This window comes from Nannobrachium achirus (assembly GCF_963921795.1).
Source record: "Nannobrachium achirus genome assembly, chromosome: 6".
In the NCBI taxonomy this organism is placed as follows: Eukaryota; Metazoa; Chordata; class Actinopteri; order Myctophiformes; family Myctophidae; genus Nannobrachium; species Nannobrachium achirus.
Genome location: NC_137815.1, coordinates 16479554 through 16499642, shown reverse-complemented (window position 1 = coordinate 16499642; position 20089 = coordinate 16479554). Strand labels below are relative to the sequence as shown.

The following is a 20089-nucleotide window of genomic DNA, read 5'->3' as shown; positions in this document are numbered from 1 at the left end:
AGACAGACAGACAGACAGACAGACAGACAGACAGACAGATACACAGTGATTTGTGGATTTTCATTTCTAGACAACTGCAGATTCAGCAGATAAGCTCACAGCCTGTCCCTCTGTGCAGCGCTGCAAGCTTATAGATCTGAATTGTGTCCCCCTCTTCTGGGGGTCCCTGGTCAAATTTTTTCAGATGGAGGTCACAGAGTACAGGCGTTCTCAAACCTTCTTAGGCCGTGACCCCCAAAATAAACATATTTGAACTTTTGCATAATACTGTATACTAGCATAGCCTACACTTTTACCAGATGTAAAGCACTTTTAAATTAATTTAAACTTTATTTCATCACACCAACAAAATACCATCAGTACCCAACAGTATGGAGGCTATTAGACGGTGCAGGAATGTTTTGTTTGCACAGAAGCTGTGGTCCATAAGCAGTGTCCGTCCGTTGGAGGCCAACACTTCCTTCAGGGGTGTCGCACCAAATCCTGGGCCCTGGGTACAAGGATTCACTGCGGGCCCCCCATGAATGTTCTTCATAGGGGGAGAGGGTTTTAACCCATTTACACTGGGAACGCATTATTATGCATTATGTTGTGCTTTAACCATTGAAAAATAGCAGATATACAAGCTCACAGCGCGGCACCGAGTGCCACGCTGCGAGCTTGTAGATCTGATATTTTTTGAAAAACATATGTTTCTATGTCAGTGATGCTCAACCTATTTCTTGTGAAGGACAAATGTTCGCTTAAAAAATACATATTCAAAGATTTGAAGTGCACACATTTTCACGACTTTTCAAAAATAGCAGATCTACAAGCTAGCAGTGCGGCACGTGAGCTTGTATATCTGCTATTTTTCAACAGCTAAAGTGTAAAATAATTAAGGCCCCTCTTAGTAACTCACTCCCACTCTTTCCCCCATTGTGATGCCCCTGGCTTCCTGTACAGTGTGTTATCACTTGGCCCTGGCCGTAGTAGTCAGTCACATTTTAACTTGGAGAAAATGTGTGTCAAGTTGTTTCCCACTCTGCTGAAGTGTTACGAAGGGGAAGTCCAGTTGGTGAGAGATTAGGAATACGGAGGAAGAGCACAGAGATAGTAAGCAGGGATGAGGAAATGAGTTGGACAGCTGCTGCTCACACAGTAATGCACTGTATCAAAAATAGTTCCTTTTTTAAATTCTGATGTATAATTACTAATGTCCCGTCACACTAGTGATAGAGCTCAAGTACTGTACTGTAAGTACTGTACAATTGTATGGTACTTTTACTTGAGCATACATTTTAATACTTCTATTCCACTTTTAATCTCAGAGGGAAATATTGTACTTTTTACACAACAAATATATTACAGATTTAGTTGCTAGTCACTTTGCAGATTGAGTAATACAAAAAATACATTAACTGATAAATTATGAAATATTATTAAAGTAGTCATTACTGTTACCAGCTGCAACATTAAAGTGAGGAACACATTAATGCGTTACTTCTAACAATCCAGTATATGGTTGTAATACAAAAATGGGCCATTCTGTATACTGGGTACTTTGTGTATTTGTGGTATTGCTACTTTTAATAAAAAAAGAAAAAAAAAGTACTTTCACGAAAGAAACACAAAAAGTTAAATTATGGACATAAGAGGCTTCTGTATTCCTTTGACCTTCACATCCCCGTCTACAGTCTTTGCAATTGAAACACTATTTAAGCAGCGGAGAGCTTTCTGGCACAACTTCACCTACTGGCTACTTCTAAGGTGCATGGAGGGGGGGGGGGGGGGGTCTAAAGAGGTCAAAACACAGCAACACTGCTTGTGCGTAGTAACCTTCAATCCTCGGTGTTGTGTAAAAAGAAAAATAATAATACATACAGACAACCAAATACTACATCCACACACCTGCAGTATCTACCAATGAGGCACCTTCAGGGCCTACAATGCAGTGCAGTGCAGTGCAGTGCAGTGCAGTGCAGTGCAGTGCAGTGCAGTGCAGTGCAAGTCTAACAATAAAGATCTGTTATATTGTCGCTGTCGGACAGAAACCTCCTGTCTCCATATTCTAATGTTTTGTGTTTTTGATCACACAAAAGCATCAAAAGCATCAGATCCACAAGCTTGAAAAGGTTTGAGCTTGTAGGATTTGAATTTGAATCCTGAAAAGTAACAGTTTTGGACATAATGAGGTTTCCAGCCGACAGAGACGATACCACAAATGTTGCTTGAGTTTTGACCTCTCCCGAAGAAACAGTATGCTTGCACAAAAATGCCACTTTTCAGACTCATATAGAGTAACAGTGTAACTCCTTTCAGAACCTCTCCGTCCGCTATGCAGCTCCGAGATGAGGTTCCTCACTCTTGTCATCCACAATCGGTCCGTTGCGGGTAAGCTCCTCCGTTCGCGAACACTTCTTACCTTTTGTGAACATTCTATCCAAAAAGTAAAGGTTCTTCTCAAGCGTGGAAGAAAATTTAAGCAGTGTGTTGAAATAAACATTTTATATCGCTTATTTTGTCAGCCGGTGCCATGTTTTTTAGACATTACTACCTCCCCTGGTCACGTGGTATAGACACAATGAATAAGAGTGCATGGGGAAAATAATGCACTGGCTGACAAAATGAGCGATATAAACTCTTTATTTCAACAAGCTGCTTTGATTTTCTTCCACGTTTGAGAAGTAAACAGATGATGTTAGGATAGGATGTTCACAAAATGTAAGAAGTGTTCCTGACGGCGGAGCTTCCCCACAAAGGATTGTGGATGGCTTTTGTGAGGAACCTCATCTCGGAGCTGCATAGCGGAGGGAGAGGTTCCGAAAGGAGCAAAGTACAATGACTCATCTTCCCCACAGTACAATACAGCGTGCAGCTACCAAACCGAGTCCAGTAATTGGGGTTTTCTCATCGACCACGGGCAGAGGTTACGGAGGCGTGTCGCTGTAGGGCGCCCTGTTGTTGCCGTGGACGATCTGGGACATCTCCAGCTGCGTGGCGGTGGAGGACTCGGCGGGGCCCGCGGGCGGGGGCGGGGGCTTGCGGCTGAAGGTGGCGGTGAGCCGCCGGCGGAACACCTTGCAGAGGAAGACGTAGATGAGCGGGTCCAGGCACACGTTGGTGGCCGACAGCCACAGCGTGGTCTCCTTGGCGATGTAGAGGGCGTTCTCGGAGCGGCAGCGGTTGTCGCTGGTGTCGCTGCGCGTCTGCGTCAGCGTGTAGGGCACGCGGGCGAAGTGGAAGGGGGCGAAGCACACGAAGAACACCGCCACCACCACGAACACCTGGAGAGTCGGTTTGGACAGGAAATGTTGATTTGGTTTTAGTCATAGGGCCCTATATTCTTCCATGCCTTAAAAAAATTGAAATACCGTAGTTTAACTAGCCGATCTATATCAACATGTTGTGAGCTTGTATATCGTCTATTTGAAGTATTTTTACATGTTTTTCAAAATAGTAAAAAAAAAAAGGCAAAGACATTTAGGGATAAGGGGTAAGGCATAGATGAAAATAGGGCCCGTATAGTCTTTTGAATAAAATGTAATTTAATTTGAGTCATATTTTAGTCATCTGAAATGTTTTAGTTGTGGTCTAGTTTCAGCTGACTAAATATCATAAGATGTTAGTTGACTAAATCTGGAGTTGATTTAGACGACTAAAATGTGTTTTGGCGGTGCCTTGATTTACATTTGGTTGCGCTCTGAGAATAGCCGATCTACAAGTTCACAACACGTTGCGACACGCTGTGAGCTTGTAGATCTGCTATTTTAAGAGCGCAACACCCGAGAGCAACCAAACATAAAATGACTTGTCTTTTAGTCTACTGGATCTCTTCTCCACTAGTCAATCCCTATTATTTGTTGACGAAATGGTCAATATTTAGTCTTAGTTTTTAGTCACCATAGCTTAGTTTTTGTATTTAGTTCTTATTTAGTTTTCCTCAGTGAAAACAGGCAGTCGAGGATGATTTTTCATAATAGTTTTAGGCGTAGAAACCAACACTACTCAGACCTTAGCTTTGGTGCGTCGGCTGGCTGCCTTGGAGCTGCTCCGGGAGGCTTTGTAGGACTCGTACACCTTCCTGCTGATGAAGGTGTAGCAGACCGCCATGAGCGCCAGCGTTCCCCAGAACACCACCTGCAGCACACAATGCATCAATGGGAACCCCAAGACAAAAGCATTCACGTCACTGAGATGCCAACGTTTGTTGGGGAGCCTTTGTTCTGCTTCCACACTCACCCACGGCATTCTCCTCTCTGGTTGGTTGAGAGGAATACTAGAACGCTCGCTACAGCAGCCCGGTCGGACCCGGTCAAATCCGGCATCAATTTACGATTCTGTCCCTTAATCCTAACTCGAACGTGAGCGACACAGCGACTCGCTTGCCTAACGGCTCGCTCGGCGGTGCCTCTCGTGGCTCGAGTCCGCAGCGGCCACGCTTCAGTCGGCCACGCTTCAGTCATTTGAACTGTTTTGCCTAGAGTTCCTAACTTAAGGGGCTCTAGTCTGTTCTCACCGATTTAAAGACCCAGTGAAATGGTTATTTTGGGCATTTTATTTTGAAGTTTCCGTCTGATACGCAAGCCTGTGTGTTTCTGAACCAATCAGAAGGGACCAGCCCTTCAGTAAAATCTGAGTCATGTGATGCCTAATGTTTTGTTTTTAGCCATCATTAGCAAGGCAGAAAGACACAACCAGGCTGCCTGCTATTTAGGGACTTTTGATATAAAAATACACAATTCTTCTTCTTTTTTTTTTTGCATATTGGCTAAAAAGTGTGAAAAACATTTATTTTTCATTTCACTAGGTCTTTAATATAAGAGTATTCACCCTCGCTGGTGATGACTGTCCTCACCAAGCGGGCCGCTTGTACCGAGCGCTCCAGTATTTTCAATAATTATTTATATTAAAATAAATATTCAACAAATGAAAAGTATTAACAAGAGATTGGAGATTGGAATGCAGGTTATTTTTTCCCCAGATCCTGAAACGTAATAGCTTTGGACATACAGTATGTGCCACAGGTTTCCCCCAAACAAACTGACGTCTACCTGACAGAAGTAGTTGAAGCCTTCGTGCCAGAGCAGGCCCAGCTCGCTCTTCAGGGCGGTGCACTTCAGCTTGGCGCCGGCGGAGAGCTGCGGCGTCTGGTTGCTCAGGATGGCGTTGGGCAGCGCCAGCAGCAGCATCACCACCCACACGGTGGCGCTGAGCAGCTGGCCCACCCTGACGTGCTGCAGGGAGCACTTCCCGAACGGACGCACGATCTTCAGGTAGCGGTCCAGGCTGATGAGGCCCAGCAGCAGGATGCTGATGTACATGGAGAGGTAGAAGAGCACGGCCGAGTAGCGGCAGTAGAAGGCCCGCAGGCGCCAGGAGCCCACGCCCGCGTCGCTCAGCACCCGCACGGGGATGGTGAGGGTCATCAGCATGTCGGCCACCACCTAGAAGGGGAAAGTCAGGGAATGTTATCAGAATAATGTCAAATCTGGGGATAAATTCCTTACCGAGAAATGGCTTCACCTATGTAGAAAACAAAGAGTAATGCCTCATTCACATATCGAAAAGCCAAGCGGTTGGCTTGGTAATTCAATGTAATCTCTATGCAAACCAGCTTTAAAATTTCCAAGCTGAAAAAAAAAGCTTGGACATTTTAAAAGCTGGTTTGCATAGAGATTACATTGAATTACCAAGCCAACCATTAGCTTGGCTTCTCTCAGTGTGAATGCAGCATAAGGAGTAATCTCCCATGCAAGGTGCTCTTTGGTAGCCAGGTGACACAATTGATGCGAAAAAAGTTAGACCAAGGCACTCTTGAGGTGATTGTCACCCTGAAAAACAACGCAACGCGTAGGTGAATTTTTAAAATGTCTTGCCATGCATTAGCCCTAAAATAAAGGCTTTTTAACTGTCCCTCAAGAGTGCCTTGGTCTAACTTTTTTTGCGTCTTCACCAATGTGTTTGTAAAGGTGTCTAGTAACACATCTAACAAAGTTTGAAATTCAAAATTCCTAGGGGATTTTTTTTTACAGCTGTTGAAAGTTGGGCTCTGCACTGACAAACAGCACTCCCAGTGCATAATGCCTTGCTTCACGCACCACGTTCTTCAGGTAGACCACGAAGGTGGAGGTGCTGGGGATGCTGAAGAAGATCCAGGCCGCCAGGCTGTTGAGGGCCAGCGCCACCAGGAACAGCACGCTGTAGAGGCAGGGGAAAACCAACCCCGTCACACTGGTGTCCCGGAGGCACCTCACCGAGCTGTTGGATATGGAGACGTTCATCTTCTCAGCCCCGCTGGACCTGGAGAGGAGGAGGACGTTCAGAGAGGAAAGAAAGAGGATATAGAGAGAAAGAGAATGAATTTACAGGTACATGGGTGAATGTAATCACCAGTACAATCTATGTAAAGGTAAGCGCGTTGGAATCTATGTAAAGCGCGTTACAAACCGACAAGGCAAAAGTTATTTGTAAATTGGGTGCTTTCCTAAAGAGTGTTATGCCCTTGTGAAAATAATGTTTGCCATGCCCCCTTTTTGGCTACAGTTCGTCTGTTTGAATATTGTATTGTATTGTATATTGTATACTGTCAATGTAATCTGTGCTCTATTACCATGTGATCATGGTCGTGAGTTAAATAAATGATGATGATGATGATGGTGATAAAAAAGCGCTATGTAAATGCACCGTTTACCATTTACCATTCACAGAGATCAAACCCTCTCTAAATACATGATGGATGGATAAATACATTTTGTCCAACAATAAAGAGTTGTATTTTTGTATAGGCTGAAAGGCAGTTTTGCATTTTGGACCAAAATGTAATAACACTGACAACTATATTAAAATTAGGATAATTTCAACATTTAAATGTTGTAACCAATTAAAATAAAGGCTAATTTCTGCCCGGGAAAATGTCTTTGTGTTAGTTAAGAAGAAAAAAAACATCTCACTAAATACTCAATATCAGCTATTTTATTAAACTGGACTGTTGGATATCATTATTAGCCTAGAGAGCACAAAATCAATCAATCAATAAATCAATCAATCAATCAATCAATCAATCAATCAATCAATCTTTCAAACAAACAATCAATCAACCAACCAACCAACAAACAAACAAGCAAGCAAAACAAAACAAAAATACCTCAACGCCCCCCTTCCTAAAATGCATCTAAGACCCTCTGTCATTCTTGTGTCAGTGGGGTTGCACTGCCCCGTTGACAAACACTAGAGCAGGGGTCTTCTACGTTTTCAGGCCAAGGACCCCTTAGTTGAGAGAGAGATGAAGCAGGGACCCCACAACCTTTTCATAGATTCCATATAGTTTCATTGTTTGACAGCACAGTCATCAGTGTATTTTGGATTCATGTCAATTTGTGTTTTCAGATATTTAACCATTAAACGTCTTGAACTGTCAATACTTCTCCATCTACACCAAACCTCTTTGCCGAAAATAGCCGATCTACAAGCTCACAATGCCTCGCAGCGCAAGGCATTGTGAGCTTGTAGATCTGCTATTTTTGCTTGTAGATCTGCTATTTTTTTTTATAAAAGGGAGATTTCTTTTTCTTTCTATCACACAAAGATTTGGAGGACCCCCTGTAGTAACTCTGAGGACCCCCTAGGGGTCCCGTACCCCCTTTTGAAGACCCTTGCACTAGCTTTAGGCAACACCGTCCAATAATGGTTTCCATGGTTTTATGGTCGAATAATAAGTCTCAATACCAGCAAATGTAAAGCATGTTCCTTGTTCCCAATTAGGGCCTCAGTTAATTAGCATCTGTCCGTTACCAGTGAATTCTGGCTCTGTCACTAACAAGGCACCGGTAATCTGTTTAGTGCCGGCTTTACATTGAAAACCTCGACAGCTGCAAATAACATGCAGGGCAGAAGCAGGTGCCATGGTGACCAAGACATAGGCCTGCTCTTAACGTATAGTGTCATACTCATTGTTATACACAGAAAGTCAATTAGAACAGTTTTATAGGCTATATATGAGACAGATATTGGAAAGCCTTACCTCTTAAAGTGTCCTTATCTTCTTCTGTAAGAAGAAATCTACCAGAGGAGAAGAATTCATTGATCAGGAATAACCCTGAAATAATGAAGAAGTGAAATATCCAATTCAGCTTTTTTTCTTTTTCGTTTGTTACAAAATCCAATGCCTTTTAGTTTTACTTTCACTCTATTAAACTACACCACCTTAATCCCATGCATCCAGGAACAACTGGATCTGTGTGTGTGTGTGTGTGTGTGTGTGTGTGTGTGTGTGTGTGTGTGTGTGCGTGCGTGCGTGCGTGCGTGTGCGTGCGCGTGCGTGTGTGTGTTTAACACTTGTTTGATCCTCTTACAATGGGGTGCTAATGTTACAGTAATGTGTGGCTGTCTTGTCACCATCCCAGTGAGTGAGCCAGCCTCCCTCTCGCTGAAAGAGCCTTAATTTCCATCTGAGCTTCCTGTTCCAATTGTGCGCTGAGTGGTTTGTTGTGCGCCGTGCCAGTCCGCCTCGCTTGCGTCAGTCTCAGCACAGCAGCGGCTGCGGCGGCTGTTTGTTGATGGTTTGAAACGCCAAACACCAAAGACTTGGGGACTGACATCCAGAGACCCCCAACCCCACTGCTCCTCCCACTCGTTTCCTGTGTTCAAACCCACACAGTATCAGCTGTAGCTACTGTAAAACTACAAGACTACACTGGTCTGGTTGTGGTGAAAACATATCATAATGGATAAGGGTTTCTCACAGGGTTTTCTCATGAAACTAGTATGGTTGACGTCCACTTCTCCTTTAAGTATGTGATAAAGGCTGTGAGTGTGTGTGTGTGTGTATGTGTGTGTGTGTGTGTGTGTGTGTGTGTGTGTGTGTGTGTGTGTGCGCGCGTGTGTGTGCGTGTGTGTGTGTGTGAGCGTGCGTGCGTGCGTGCGTGCGTGCATGCGTTTGTGTGTGTGTGTGTGAGTGAGTGCGTGCGTGTGTGCGTGTGTGTGTGTGTGTGTGTGTGTGTGTGTGCGTGCGTGCGTGTTTGTGTGCGTGTGCAGACGAATGGTACGTGATTAGGGTCGGAGCACTTCCTTCCACTCAGAACTGATGGACTTACTTGGCACGCGCTGCCTTTTTATTCCCCTTTGTCCTGTTGTGACAAAAATAGTGTGCTCTAAGAACAACAGATTCCATATTTGCTCGGCTGTGGGCCAGAAATGTTTGACGGAAAGAGTATTAACTGACAAGTGCCAAGTGTCTTAGTAAGTCCCTCCCTCCAACTCTAAAATGACAAATTAAACATTGGCCAAATTGTCAAATATGTTATGCTGAAATTGTGAAAATAGCTGATCTACATGCTCACGAGCATGTAGATCTGCTATTTTCACAATAGAACCGTGTTATACAAAATGTAATGCCTCAATTCTTATAGTGCTCGTCAGGGTAGGGGAGTCCCCAGTTAAAATATGATTATTTGGGGGGTCACAGCCAGAAAAGGTTGAGAACCACTGATGTAGATAAGGGGTCTTCAATGTTTTTCCAGCCAAGGACCTATTAGCTGATAGAGAGATGAAGCAGGGACCCCATACTGAATATTCGTATTTCTTTAACATGAATGGTGCTTGCATTGTAGCCTTGCATAGAACCTTAACATTCTGTGCAGCTCACAACCCAGACATCATCATTGAAATTGTCATGCAGCCAGCTCTGTGCAGTTAATTTGGAGAAGTAAAAACTCCTGACCAGATACAGAACTTAAAAATGTGTGACAATGTAAAATCCATCGAGCCTCAGAATGATGAAGTAGGGCAGTGTGTTGTTCACAGCTTCTTCACAGCTTTCATGACATCTGAATTCAGCACGAATTTCATTGGCTGCGACTGACTCCCTAGTCACTGTGTAGTATGCAGTTTAACCTGTGACCTGTATAGCATGCATTGCCTCCATCAGGTGCAGGTGCACATATTGTAGGGGATTTAATGGATCCCCATTAGCTGATGTTGGAGCAACAGCTAATCTTCCTGGGGTCCATATAAGAAGCATACAAATATCCTATAAAAACATGTAAATACAAAATTACTATGCATAATAAAAAAATCAATGACGGTCTTGTTGAACCACAGTTGCTCTCCACCCTGCTCTCATTCAATACAATGCCTGTAGGTTAGGTCGCTTTGTTTTCTCATTCTGATAAGTCTGAAAATGTTTCAGTTGAGCATGGCAGTCTCCATGTTTCTTGTTAAAACCAGAGGGCACGGAAATATCAAATTCAGTTTTCAGTAGGCTACTCGCAACACTTTTAAAAACATGCAGCAGAAGAAGGAAATGTTAACGTTTCTCAGACATAATATGTCTAGACACTATTTGGGTGTGAAGTGTGGTTTACACTCAAAAGTGTGAACTTGCTACTGTAAGTCTTTTTAACATATTAAACTATCAAAACGATTAGGGCTTAACTGTGAATCACTATCATTCATTTTCATATTTCATGATTTGTATTCAGCCACGGCCAAGAGGTGTCCCTGATTTTCAGAACTTCAAGCCACTTTAAAGCCACTTTCACCCCTGGTTTAGGGGGGCCACCAAAAGAAATCTAGCTTAGGGCCACCAGAATCCTAGAACCGGCCCCGTAGAGATAAGGTGAGAAGTTCAGTCACCCGACTTGGAGTAGAACCGCTGCTCCTACACTTGGAAAGGAGTCAGCTTAGGTGGTTGGGGCATCTAGTACGGATGCCTCCCGAGTGCCTTCCTAGGAAGGTCCTCAATGCACGTCCCACTGGGAGGAGACCCCGTGGCAGACCAAAGACCAGATGGAAGGATTATATCTCCAAACTGGCTTGGGAACGCCTTGGTATACTCCCTGAGGGAGTGGAGGAAGTTGCTCAGGATAAGGAAATCTGGAAGTCTCAGTTGGAACTGTTACCCCCGCGACCCGAATTCCGGATAAGCGGTTGAAGATGGATGGATGGACCATAGCTTTTTAATTGTTTGTGGTTAAAGTAGCGTTACATTAAGACACTCCTTGCCGAGACGTTGGGGCGACGGCAGGTCCGTCTTACCGACTTGTCAGACAGTTCGGGGGGATAGTCGGCAAAACTGGAATAGTGGCTCTACACATGCACAAATGCAAAATATAGGACTCCGTAGTAGTTCTGCAAAATGTTTGCGACTGAATAGGAATCCTTGTTTAATGTATTAGTCTGTATCTTTAAATAAAAAGATTATAGCTGAGCTTACACAACCTTGGGGGGCAACAACACTTAAGACAAAGAACGATAGAAGTCATGAAGAAGTTAAGTTTGTTAAGACACAGGGGAGCTATACTACAACGTCTACAGTAGCCAATCACTGTGTCATCGGAATGGATGCTCCGGCTAGAATACCCTCAGGATCCCGGGTCCTCACTAGACTATAACAATAATAATAGTTTGATATAGGCCTTAGCTTCGCACTTCATTTAACAAAAAACTAAAACTAACACACGCACGCGCGCACGCACGCACGCACGCACACACACACACACACACACACACACACACACACACACACACAATTTAAAACGATATTTAGCAATGCACAATTACTTCTTAAACTCTGACTCCTCAATCAATACAGATTTGGCAATGTTTAGAATTCCTCCTCATGCCAGTGAAATTTAAATAATCATTTCATGTACAGACTCCAACCCAAAACAGAGAAAGGATAGAAGGGCAATCCTTACCTTGATGTTGCAGCTCCTGTGTTGGAGGATCTGCCAACCGGTTAGGACGGAGTCATTGTTTGTGATGCCGAGAACTGTGGCATATTCTGGTGATGCTTCACGTACATGATATCATGGAGAGAAGTACAATAACACTCTTGTTGTACGGTAGTTCTGCCAAGAGAACAGGGCAGAGATCATGGTTATACTGTAGCTGCTTCAAGGACAGGCTTCAACCATAACAAGATAGGCTGTACCAAAACAACAGCTATGAGACCTAGTGGACACATCTAGGCTCTTGTGGTACTAGGTTAACCTAGTACCACATGTCACGATTATAATAAGTCATTATGTTAAACTAAAGTTTAGATTAAAGCAACCATACTGTAGGCCTAATGTCTTCCTCAGTGGGCAGCATGTTGTTCCAGAGGTTCCATACTAACTTGGATAAAGTAAAAGTGAAGGGCTGAAACTTGACCAAAGAATACAAGAATCATCTTGAATTCAAGCCCTCATGGGTGAGTAATTGATAGGAATAGCCTTTTTGTTTGGTTGAACTACCCCTTTAACCCTGTAAGACCCATGCACTGTTGCAGATTCACATCATTTGTATTTAATCCAAAAAAAAGGTTTAAATGATTTTAATTTTATTCCCCCTACCACCTAAAAATCACCATTGGATCCTATCGTTTAGTATTACAATGCCATTTTTTTTGCAAGTAGAAATTAGTTCGGCTCTTACAGGGTTAAAGAACCTCTCCAAACATTTCTGTCATCCTCTGCCACGCCCCCCCCCCCCCCCCCATTCTGGTCTCATTACTAAACAATCAAAGACTACAAGTACTCAAGCGTTTTATCCATCTCTGCTGATTTAGTAACAACAACAGTCAGCAAAGAATCCATGCACTTTGAGGTAGGTCACAGCACAGCTCTATGTTTTGCCATGTGCTGTATGTTGGAGATATGTTGGTGCTAATTAAATGTATTTCCCTGTTTTAGCAGTTTGCCTTTAAATTCCTTTGTCAATCTATACCTGAATCTGCAGTGTATGTATCGATATTGTTTAAATATTGAAATATGTTCTGTATTATATTTTAATATTTTCAATGTTTTCCCTGGTGCTCCTATTATCAGCCACAACAGAGAAATACATCAAAGGTTCCTCTTCCTATCATCAGTAACAGAGTAGAATGTAGGGGGGTATAGTGTACACCAACAAAGATGTTTTGTTGAATCTCTAAGTGGAGGGGAAAAAGGTTAATCCTGAGACAAGTAGGCCTATAGGGATAAAGGCAAGTACAGTATATCGTCGCTGTCATTTCTGTTTAAGTGGTTAAAGTCTATTGACATGTTGTTTTTATTGCTGATAGAATGAATGCACACGTTAGGCCAGGCGTAGGCAACCTTAAGCACAGTGCCAACATTGGCACAGGGGAGGGTGATCACTGGCACACTGGCAGAAGTGTGAGAGAGAGGATTTATATTTTAAAATCAAATATTGTTTCAAAGGTGGTCCATTAAATTAAGTCACCTAATTTGCTGCAATTTACATCTTGCACATAATTCTACATCATTAAAATTCTGAACTCTGACTGGGGAGGGAGTCTGGGAGATAGCTGGATTATTGCTCTGAGTCTAATGATCGTTATATCCTGACAATCAAAATGTATGATTTCTTTTCTTTCTTTTTTTTTAAACAATATGTTTATTTTTATTTTTACATTTATGTATGAATTTTTGATGGGGTGTCATTAAAATGAATGTTGACATGGCACACTGACTATCTAGAAAATAAAAACATGGCACTTCATTTCAAAAAGGTTGCTGACCCCTGTGTTAGGCTATATTTATCTGCCTTATACAAGTCATCATGTATTTTGTCCTCTTGTTTAATTCTGTTGTTTCTCGGGCAGTGATTGTGAGTGTGTTTTTGAAAGGTGCTGATATGAACTCGTCCAGACGTCAGGACAGCTTCAACGCCGCCTTCACAAAGAACCTGATCTCCGTCAGCCTCCTGGTCGCCATCAACTTCATCAACGGATCTTTTGTTTACATCTTCTTCAAGAGCCAGGAGTTCAAACGAGACCCCAGGTGACCCCAAGGTGCTCTCTCTCTCTCTCTCTCTCTCTCTCTCTCTCTCTCTCTCTCTCTCTCTGCAATTCAATTCAAAGGAGTCTTATTGGCATGAGAAAATGTATGTTTACATTGCCAAAGCAAGTGTCAAAAATAAAATAAAAACTGTTGAAAATGGGGAACATAATTATTGGAGGGGGTACAGTATTGTGTAAACAGAGCTATGCCGCATTGTGACATTTTATATACAGGGTTACAAAGCTTTTGGAAAGAATAGCAGCATTGTTTTAGATAGATAGATAGATAGATAGATAGATAGATAGATAGATAGATAGATAGATAGATAGATAGATATAGATGTCAATCCATGGTTTATCCAGTCTCTAGCCTTCTTTTATCACAGTTTTATAACAGTTCACAAATATTGCTACTGTGTTCGCACATTGTTGTATTTCTCCCAGTAAGAATGGGATTCTTTTCTTTTCTTTTTCTTTTTTATCGTTGGTCATGTTTTCAAACTCACTTTGGGTGTGTGTAATCTGTGGGAAGTATGTGTCTCTGATGTCTTGATGCAATATGGATGAATATACAAGCAATAATTCTCTCCTCTCCTCTCCTCTCCTCTCCTCTCCTCTCCTCTCCAGGTATGTGCTGTACATCCACCTGGTGGTCAATGATATGATCATGTTGACGGTTTCAGTCCTGCTGCAGATCCTGACCTACACCGTTCCCCTGACCCTGTCATCCTGCTGCACTCTGCTGTTCATCGCAAGCACCACCAACAAGTAAATACACTCGTTGTTCTACTGTTCATCACTTGCCTGGCTCCAGCCCATAGACCCGCCCACTCTCTGAGCTGCTCAGCGAGTCTGAAATCAGTAGTTCATCACCACCAAGAAGTAATTACACCGTGTTCTACTGTTCATTGTAAGCATGATAGGTCTAATTATGATAGGCCTATAGTAACTGAATCGAAAAATAGATTTTTCGTACCATTTTGGCTTTGTATCGTATCGGTATCGTTTTACAATGCAGATAATCGGTATTGAATCGTTTTGCAGTGCAAATAATTGATTATATGGAAACTAGTATTTGTACCTTGTATTTAGCCATTTTAAGAAGATGAAAAATAGGGGTCTAATTACTTTTCCATTCCATATAGCTACTCTTGGTCTATCGATAAATGTGTGTAATCTCTGTGTTCATGTCAAGGTGGGTTTGTCCATATGTGTTGAAATATAATGTCCATGTATTTGCTATAGAGAATCACAGTGTTTACTTATTTATATCCATGATAATAGATTTTTTCCCTTAAAACATGCACTATTGACACGTTTCACACAGATTTAATAAAGCAATAAGCCACAAGAGGCGAGTGGTTACCGGGGTAGTATACACCGGCTGAGAGGCGTTGGGAAACACGAGGCGACAGCCGAGTGTTTCCGACCCTCTCAGCCGGTGTATACTACCCTAGTAACCAAATCAAAAGATTTTTGTAAATGTTATACATTTGAAAACTGTGAAATGGGTATATTCTGCTGACTTTCTGCACAATGAGGTACTTTGAGTACATTTTGATAACAATATTTTTATACTTTTACTCAAACACATTTTGAATTTCAGACTTTTACTTTACAGAGTAACAGAGTAGCCTATTTCTACATTGTGTATTGATACTTTTAAGTAAGTTGATACTTAAAGGAGTAGTTCATCCCAAAATGACTTTTTTTTCCTATTGATTTCTCACACCATGGAGACACGATGGGTCCCCATGAATCAATGGGGGTACATTTATTGTTATCAAATTATTGTCTTAGGAATGCGAAAAAAACAAACTAAAAATATTATTGAACTAATGTGAGTAATCAATAGAAAAAAAATCACACCCACTGTGAAGTGAGCGGTGGTTGTGCTTGCATAACGTCTTCAGACTATAGGATTTGAGTCTAGGATGTACAGGCTATGCTACACACACACGTTTTGCTATGGCAAAACACTGAGGAAAAAGGCTACAGACACACGACATATGACATCACTAGACAAACATGATGCTACGTACACACATTTTGCTATGGCAAAACGCTGAAGAAAAAGGCTACAGACACACGCACAGCCACTCTTAGGAGCGGTTTACCACCGCTCAAAAAATACATTTTGGGGGTGAACTACTCCTTTGAGTAGGCCCAAAAAATGCGAGCACTTTTTCAACCACTGTGACATTCTTCTGAGTCCTCTGTACATTAGGATCAGTCCTCTGAACCTGGCTGGCATGGCGGTGGAGCGCTACGTGGCCGTGTGCAGACCCCTGCACCACGCTCAGCTGTGCACCGTGAGGCGGACCTACGCTCTCATTGCTCTGGTGTGGGGGGTCTCCAGCCTCCCGGGGCTCAGCGACATCGTGCTGCTCGTCACCACGGCCGCACAGCCGCTTGCGGCGTTCAGCAGCAGCAGGCCCATCATATGCTACGCCAATGGGGTTTACAGAACCCAGCAGCACAAGGCCCTGGCCATGACCGTTCAGGTGGGGGGTGCATCGCTGTCCAGTGATCATTTCGTTGCAGGGAGAATGTTAGAGAGGCAGGGGTAGGGTCTGAAATTTCTAAAAGGGCCTTTTGTTGAAAATAGCAAAAATAGCAAACCTCCAAGCTCACATATGCGTCGCGTTGCAAGTCTGCGACACGTTGTGAGCTTGGAGGTTGGCTATTTTTGATGCTTGATACCACGCTGAACTAATAATCAAGTCAATACAGGAGATGTGGCGTAACAGCATGGATTTCTACACAGAGAGGGCATTTCTTTCAACATAAGACGCTGCATTCAAGTTCAGCAGAGTTTGGACAAGGAAATTCTCTTGAATGCTGCCTTCAGGTATGGCATGGAAAGAGTGGGCGTTTGCATTTCTTTCACCATAGTAAAAACTGCATTCATGGTCTGGAGAGGGCACTTTTTACAGACGGATAAAAGGGCAGTGGCTCAGGCCCCCTTTGATGTCTATGTGTGCACGTGCCTATTTTGTTGACTAAAACTATACAAAATCTCAATAGTCTGACGTCCCATTAGTCGTCAACTACCTTTTTTCACTGACGAAAATAAAAACTAAAGCTATGAGAGGAGATCCTGTAGAACTAAAAGACAAGTCATTTTAACACTGTGGTTGCACTCGGGTGGCTCAGGATGCATATGTGTCTGTCACTGTGGATTGATTTAGCCTTTGTTGTCGTTCACAGATAACAAATGATTTGATCTTGTGAGCTTGTAGATCTGCGATTTTCAGGACATGACATCTATATGATTTTACTTATAGCTTTAGTTTGTAAGCACACAATACATTTTCAGTTAGTTATTGGTATTATTTTTATTTCAGTTAATTGAAATGTTTCATTCAATTCTATGTATTTTTAAATGCTAAATGGTGCATTTATAGCACTGTTTATCCAAGAAGCTTTACAATGTGCATTACATTCACCCATGGCGGAGGAATCCATGCAAGACATCAACCTGCAGTTAGGGGTTCAGTTCAACTCTGGGGGAACCTGGGATCGAACTGGGAACCTTCCGGTTGCCTCCTGATCCGATGCCGCTTACTAGTTATTAAAAGGTTAGTAGTAAGTAGGAAGTTATCATATTAAGTCATTAGTTCTAATAACCCTGGTGTCTCTCTGCAGGTGCTGCTCTTCTCCTCTGTGTTCCTAACCCTTATCATCACCTACGTCAAGGTCAGTGGAGTAAAGTAACTAAGTACATTTACGTAGTACTGTACTTTAGTACAATGTTGAGGTATTTCAACTGGACTATTTCCAATTTTCAATACTTTTACTTAAACTCTAATTATTTTTGAAAACTTTGGTTACTAGTTACTTTGTAGATTTTTTTAATATTACAAAATATATCCACTTTAAAACAGAAAAGGAAACGCTGCCTTGGTTCAATCACATGCAGTGGCTCAAAACAGGTGCTGTTCAGTGGAACAGGTATATGTACGTATAATAGAAGCAAAGGAACACAACGTTCTGCTTGTGGTGAGGCAGACTGCAGGGAAAAGAATACTAAGGCACTCAGTTTTCAAAATTAATTTGAATACATTTTTTGAGCAAGGCAACGGCTGACCTACACGTTTGGATACTTAGGTCTTCAACAGGGTCATACATACATTACTTCAGCCAATCAGACCTATAAATGCTTCGGCTATTTGAAAATGTGACATGTTGTCTTGTAGATCTGCTATTTAGATTGAGAAAATACTCAAATACATTTTATACATTTGATACCTTATAAAACGGGACATTCTGCTGAGTAGCCTACCTACTTTTAGTTTTGCTACTTCAGTAAGTATTTTGATGCCAACACATGCAAGAAAATTTGAGCGCTTTGTGCCAAGATGTAGGCCCAGACAAAGCCAGATGTTGGAGCTTGGCTCCTTCCAGGAGCACCGCTCAAAAGTTTGAATGCCGGAATTTATCATTTTAGGGGCAAGGCAACTTGGCCTTTTTTGAGCGCACAAAGGCCAAATGCCAGGCAGGAAGGCCATCAAATAAAACATTTTAGTCCATAATTAATTTAATTTAAGGGTTCAGGATGATTTTAAATGTAATACATATGTAGACTATCTGCTGTGAAAAAATAAATTGCTATTTACAATCTGATCCATGCTCAGCCCTGCACAAATCAGATATATCAGAATCTCAACAAAAGACACTGGTGTCTACTTGACAAGAAAGAGACAGAGGAGAGAGAGGTACAGTCAGCTGGGGCATTAAGGCCACTGTGGTCTCAGGTCATGCCATTGCTTTTAGGGGCACAAGCAACGGCGGCCATGGCCTTCATGGCCTCCATGCAATTCCTGTCCTGATGATACGTGTACTTAAGTAAAACTAAAATGTAGTACTTCTTCCACCACCACTATGTCCAGGTGCTGCTGGCTGCCAGGGCGGCCTGCGCGGCGGACCAGTCCTCAGCCAGGAAGGCCCAGGGCACCATCCTGCTGCACGGTGTGCAGCTGCTGATCTGCATGGTGTCCTACATGTCTCCGCTCATCATCTTCGCCCTGGTGGCGGCGCGGCCCGACCAGCGCACCGTGGTCATCTACACCTCCTTCCTGCTCACCAACGTGCTGCCCCGCCTGCTCAGCCCGCTCATCTACGGCGTCCGCGACCAGAGGTTCAACGGCCACCTCCGGCTCTTCTTCACCTGCAGACACGGCCAGCGCCACTTCCTCAAGAGCTAGGAGAGCTTCCCTCTAAGCCCAGTGGTTCTCAAGCTTTTCAGGCCGCGACCCCCCAAAATAATGATATTTGAACTGGGGACCCCCAACATAATCATATTTGAACTGGGGACCCCCGCACCCTGACGAGCACTAAGAGTTGAGGCATTACATTTTGTATAATACGGTTGTATTGTGAAAATAGCAGATCTACATGCTCACGTTGCGAGGTGTTGTGAGCATGTAGATCTGCTATCTATCAGATAAACCACCAAACTCACTCACTCACTCACACACTCACGCTCTAACGCTCTAACGCTCACGCTTATCTACGTTTATCTATTCACTCGCTTCAGCAACTGATCCCAAAGTTCACATGGTATTGGCCATTAGCATTATACCAACGGTGACGGAGCCCGAATTTCATTTCTCCCAAATTAAAGCTGTTTATTAGCGTTTTCTTTGCCTGTTGTCATGGTTACGGTCCGTTCCTCCAGGCCATGGGATCTGTAGCCCCACACACACACCCCTCTCTCACAGTTAGGAATGTGCATTCTCTCTCTCTCTCTCTTTCTCTCTCTCTCTCTCTCTCTCTCTCTCTCTCTCTCTCTCTCTCTCTCTCTCTCTCTCGCTTTTACCAGGTGCGTTTGATGTGTGTCTCATCTTCCAACGGGTATGAAAAAATTATGTGGAGCAAGCGCATTCATACTTCTATTCACCTAAATTTGCTGTTAAATTATTTGCATCATAAATATACACTCCTCCATGAGCTGCTCCTTACATTATGATGCTCCCACATATTCTCACGCACGCACCACAGTAACTTTCCCCACAACCCACACTCTGCACATATTTTGGAGCACATATCTTCGAACGGGTAAGGTCTAGTTTTCATAATTTCTGCCTCTAATATTTGACTTCCATGCTGTATTGATGTGGTACCAGAGATGACAGGCAAACATTGATCAAAATAACTCTTTAATTAAGTAATACCAGTGTTGGGGAAGTTACTTTGAAAGCCTATTCTTGTACAGTTACAAGTAACTCACCATGGCAGTAACTTGATCAAGTTAAAGTTATACCCCTGGAGAAATGTAACTTATAAACTTTCAAGTTACATAGAAAATGTAACTTGAGTAACTTGAATTACTTTATTTTT

The 20089-nt window shown here is 42.8% G+C and overlaps 2 protein-coding genes across 2 annotated transcripts; one reads left to right on the top strand and one right to left on the bottom strand.

Annotated features, from left to right (window-relative positions):
- Positions 1-2909: 2909 nt before the first annotated feature.
- LOC308286838 (P2Y purinoceptor 13-like) lies at positions 2910-8091 on the bottom strand (the record flags this gene model as incomplete). Its single annotated transcript, XM_080727961.1, has 5 exons — positions 8003-8091; positions 6081-6282; positions 5034-5426; positions 3994-4119; positions 2910-3266 (listed from the first exon to the last, which is right to left on the bottom strand). Exons 2-5 carry the CDS (start codon positions 6261-6263, stop codon positions 2910-2912), a joined length of 1059 nt encoding a protein of 352 aa, XP_080584087.1. The 5' UTR covers positions 6264-6282; positions 8003-8091.
- Positions 8092-12171: 4080 nt separating this feature from the next.
- LOC308286837 (odorant receptor 131-2-like) lies at positions 12172-18954 on the top strand (the record flags this gene model as incomplete). Its single annotated transcript, XM_080727960.1, has 6 exons — positions 12172-12175; positions 13571-13748; positions 14375-14515; positions 15975-16251; positions 17396-17446; positions 18640-18954. The coding sequence occupies 6 exons, from the start codon at positions 12172-12174 to the stop codon at positions 18952-18954; spliced, it is 966 nt and encodes a 321-aa protein (XP_080584086.1).
- Positions 18955-20089: the final 1135 nt, after the last annotated feature.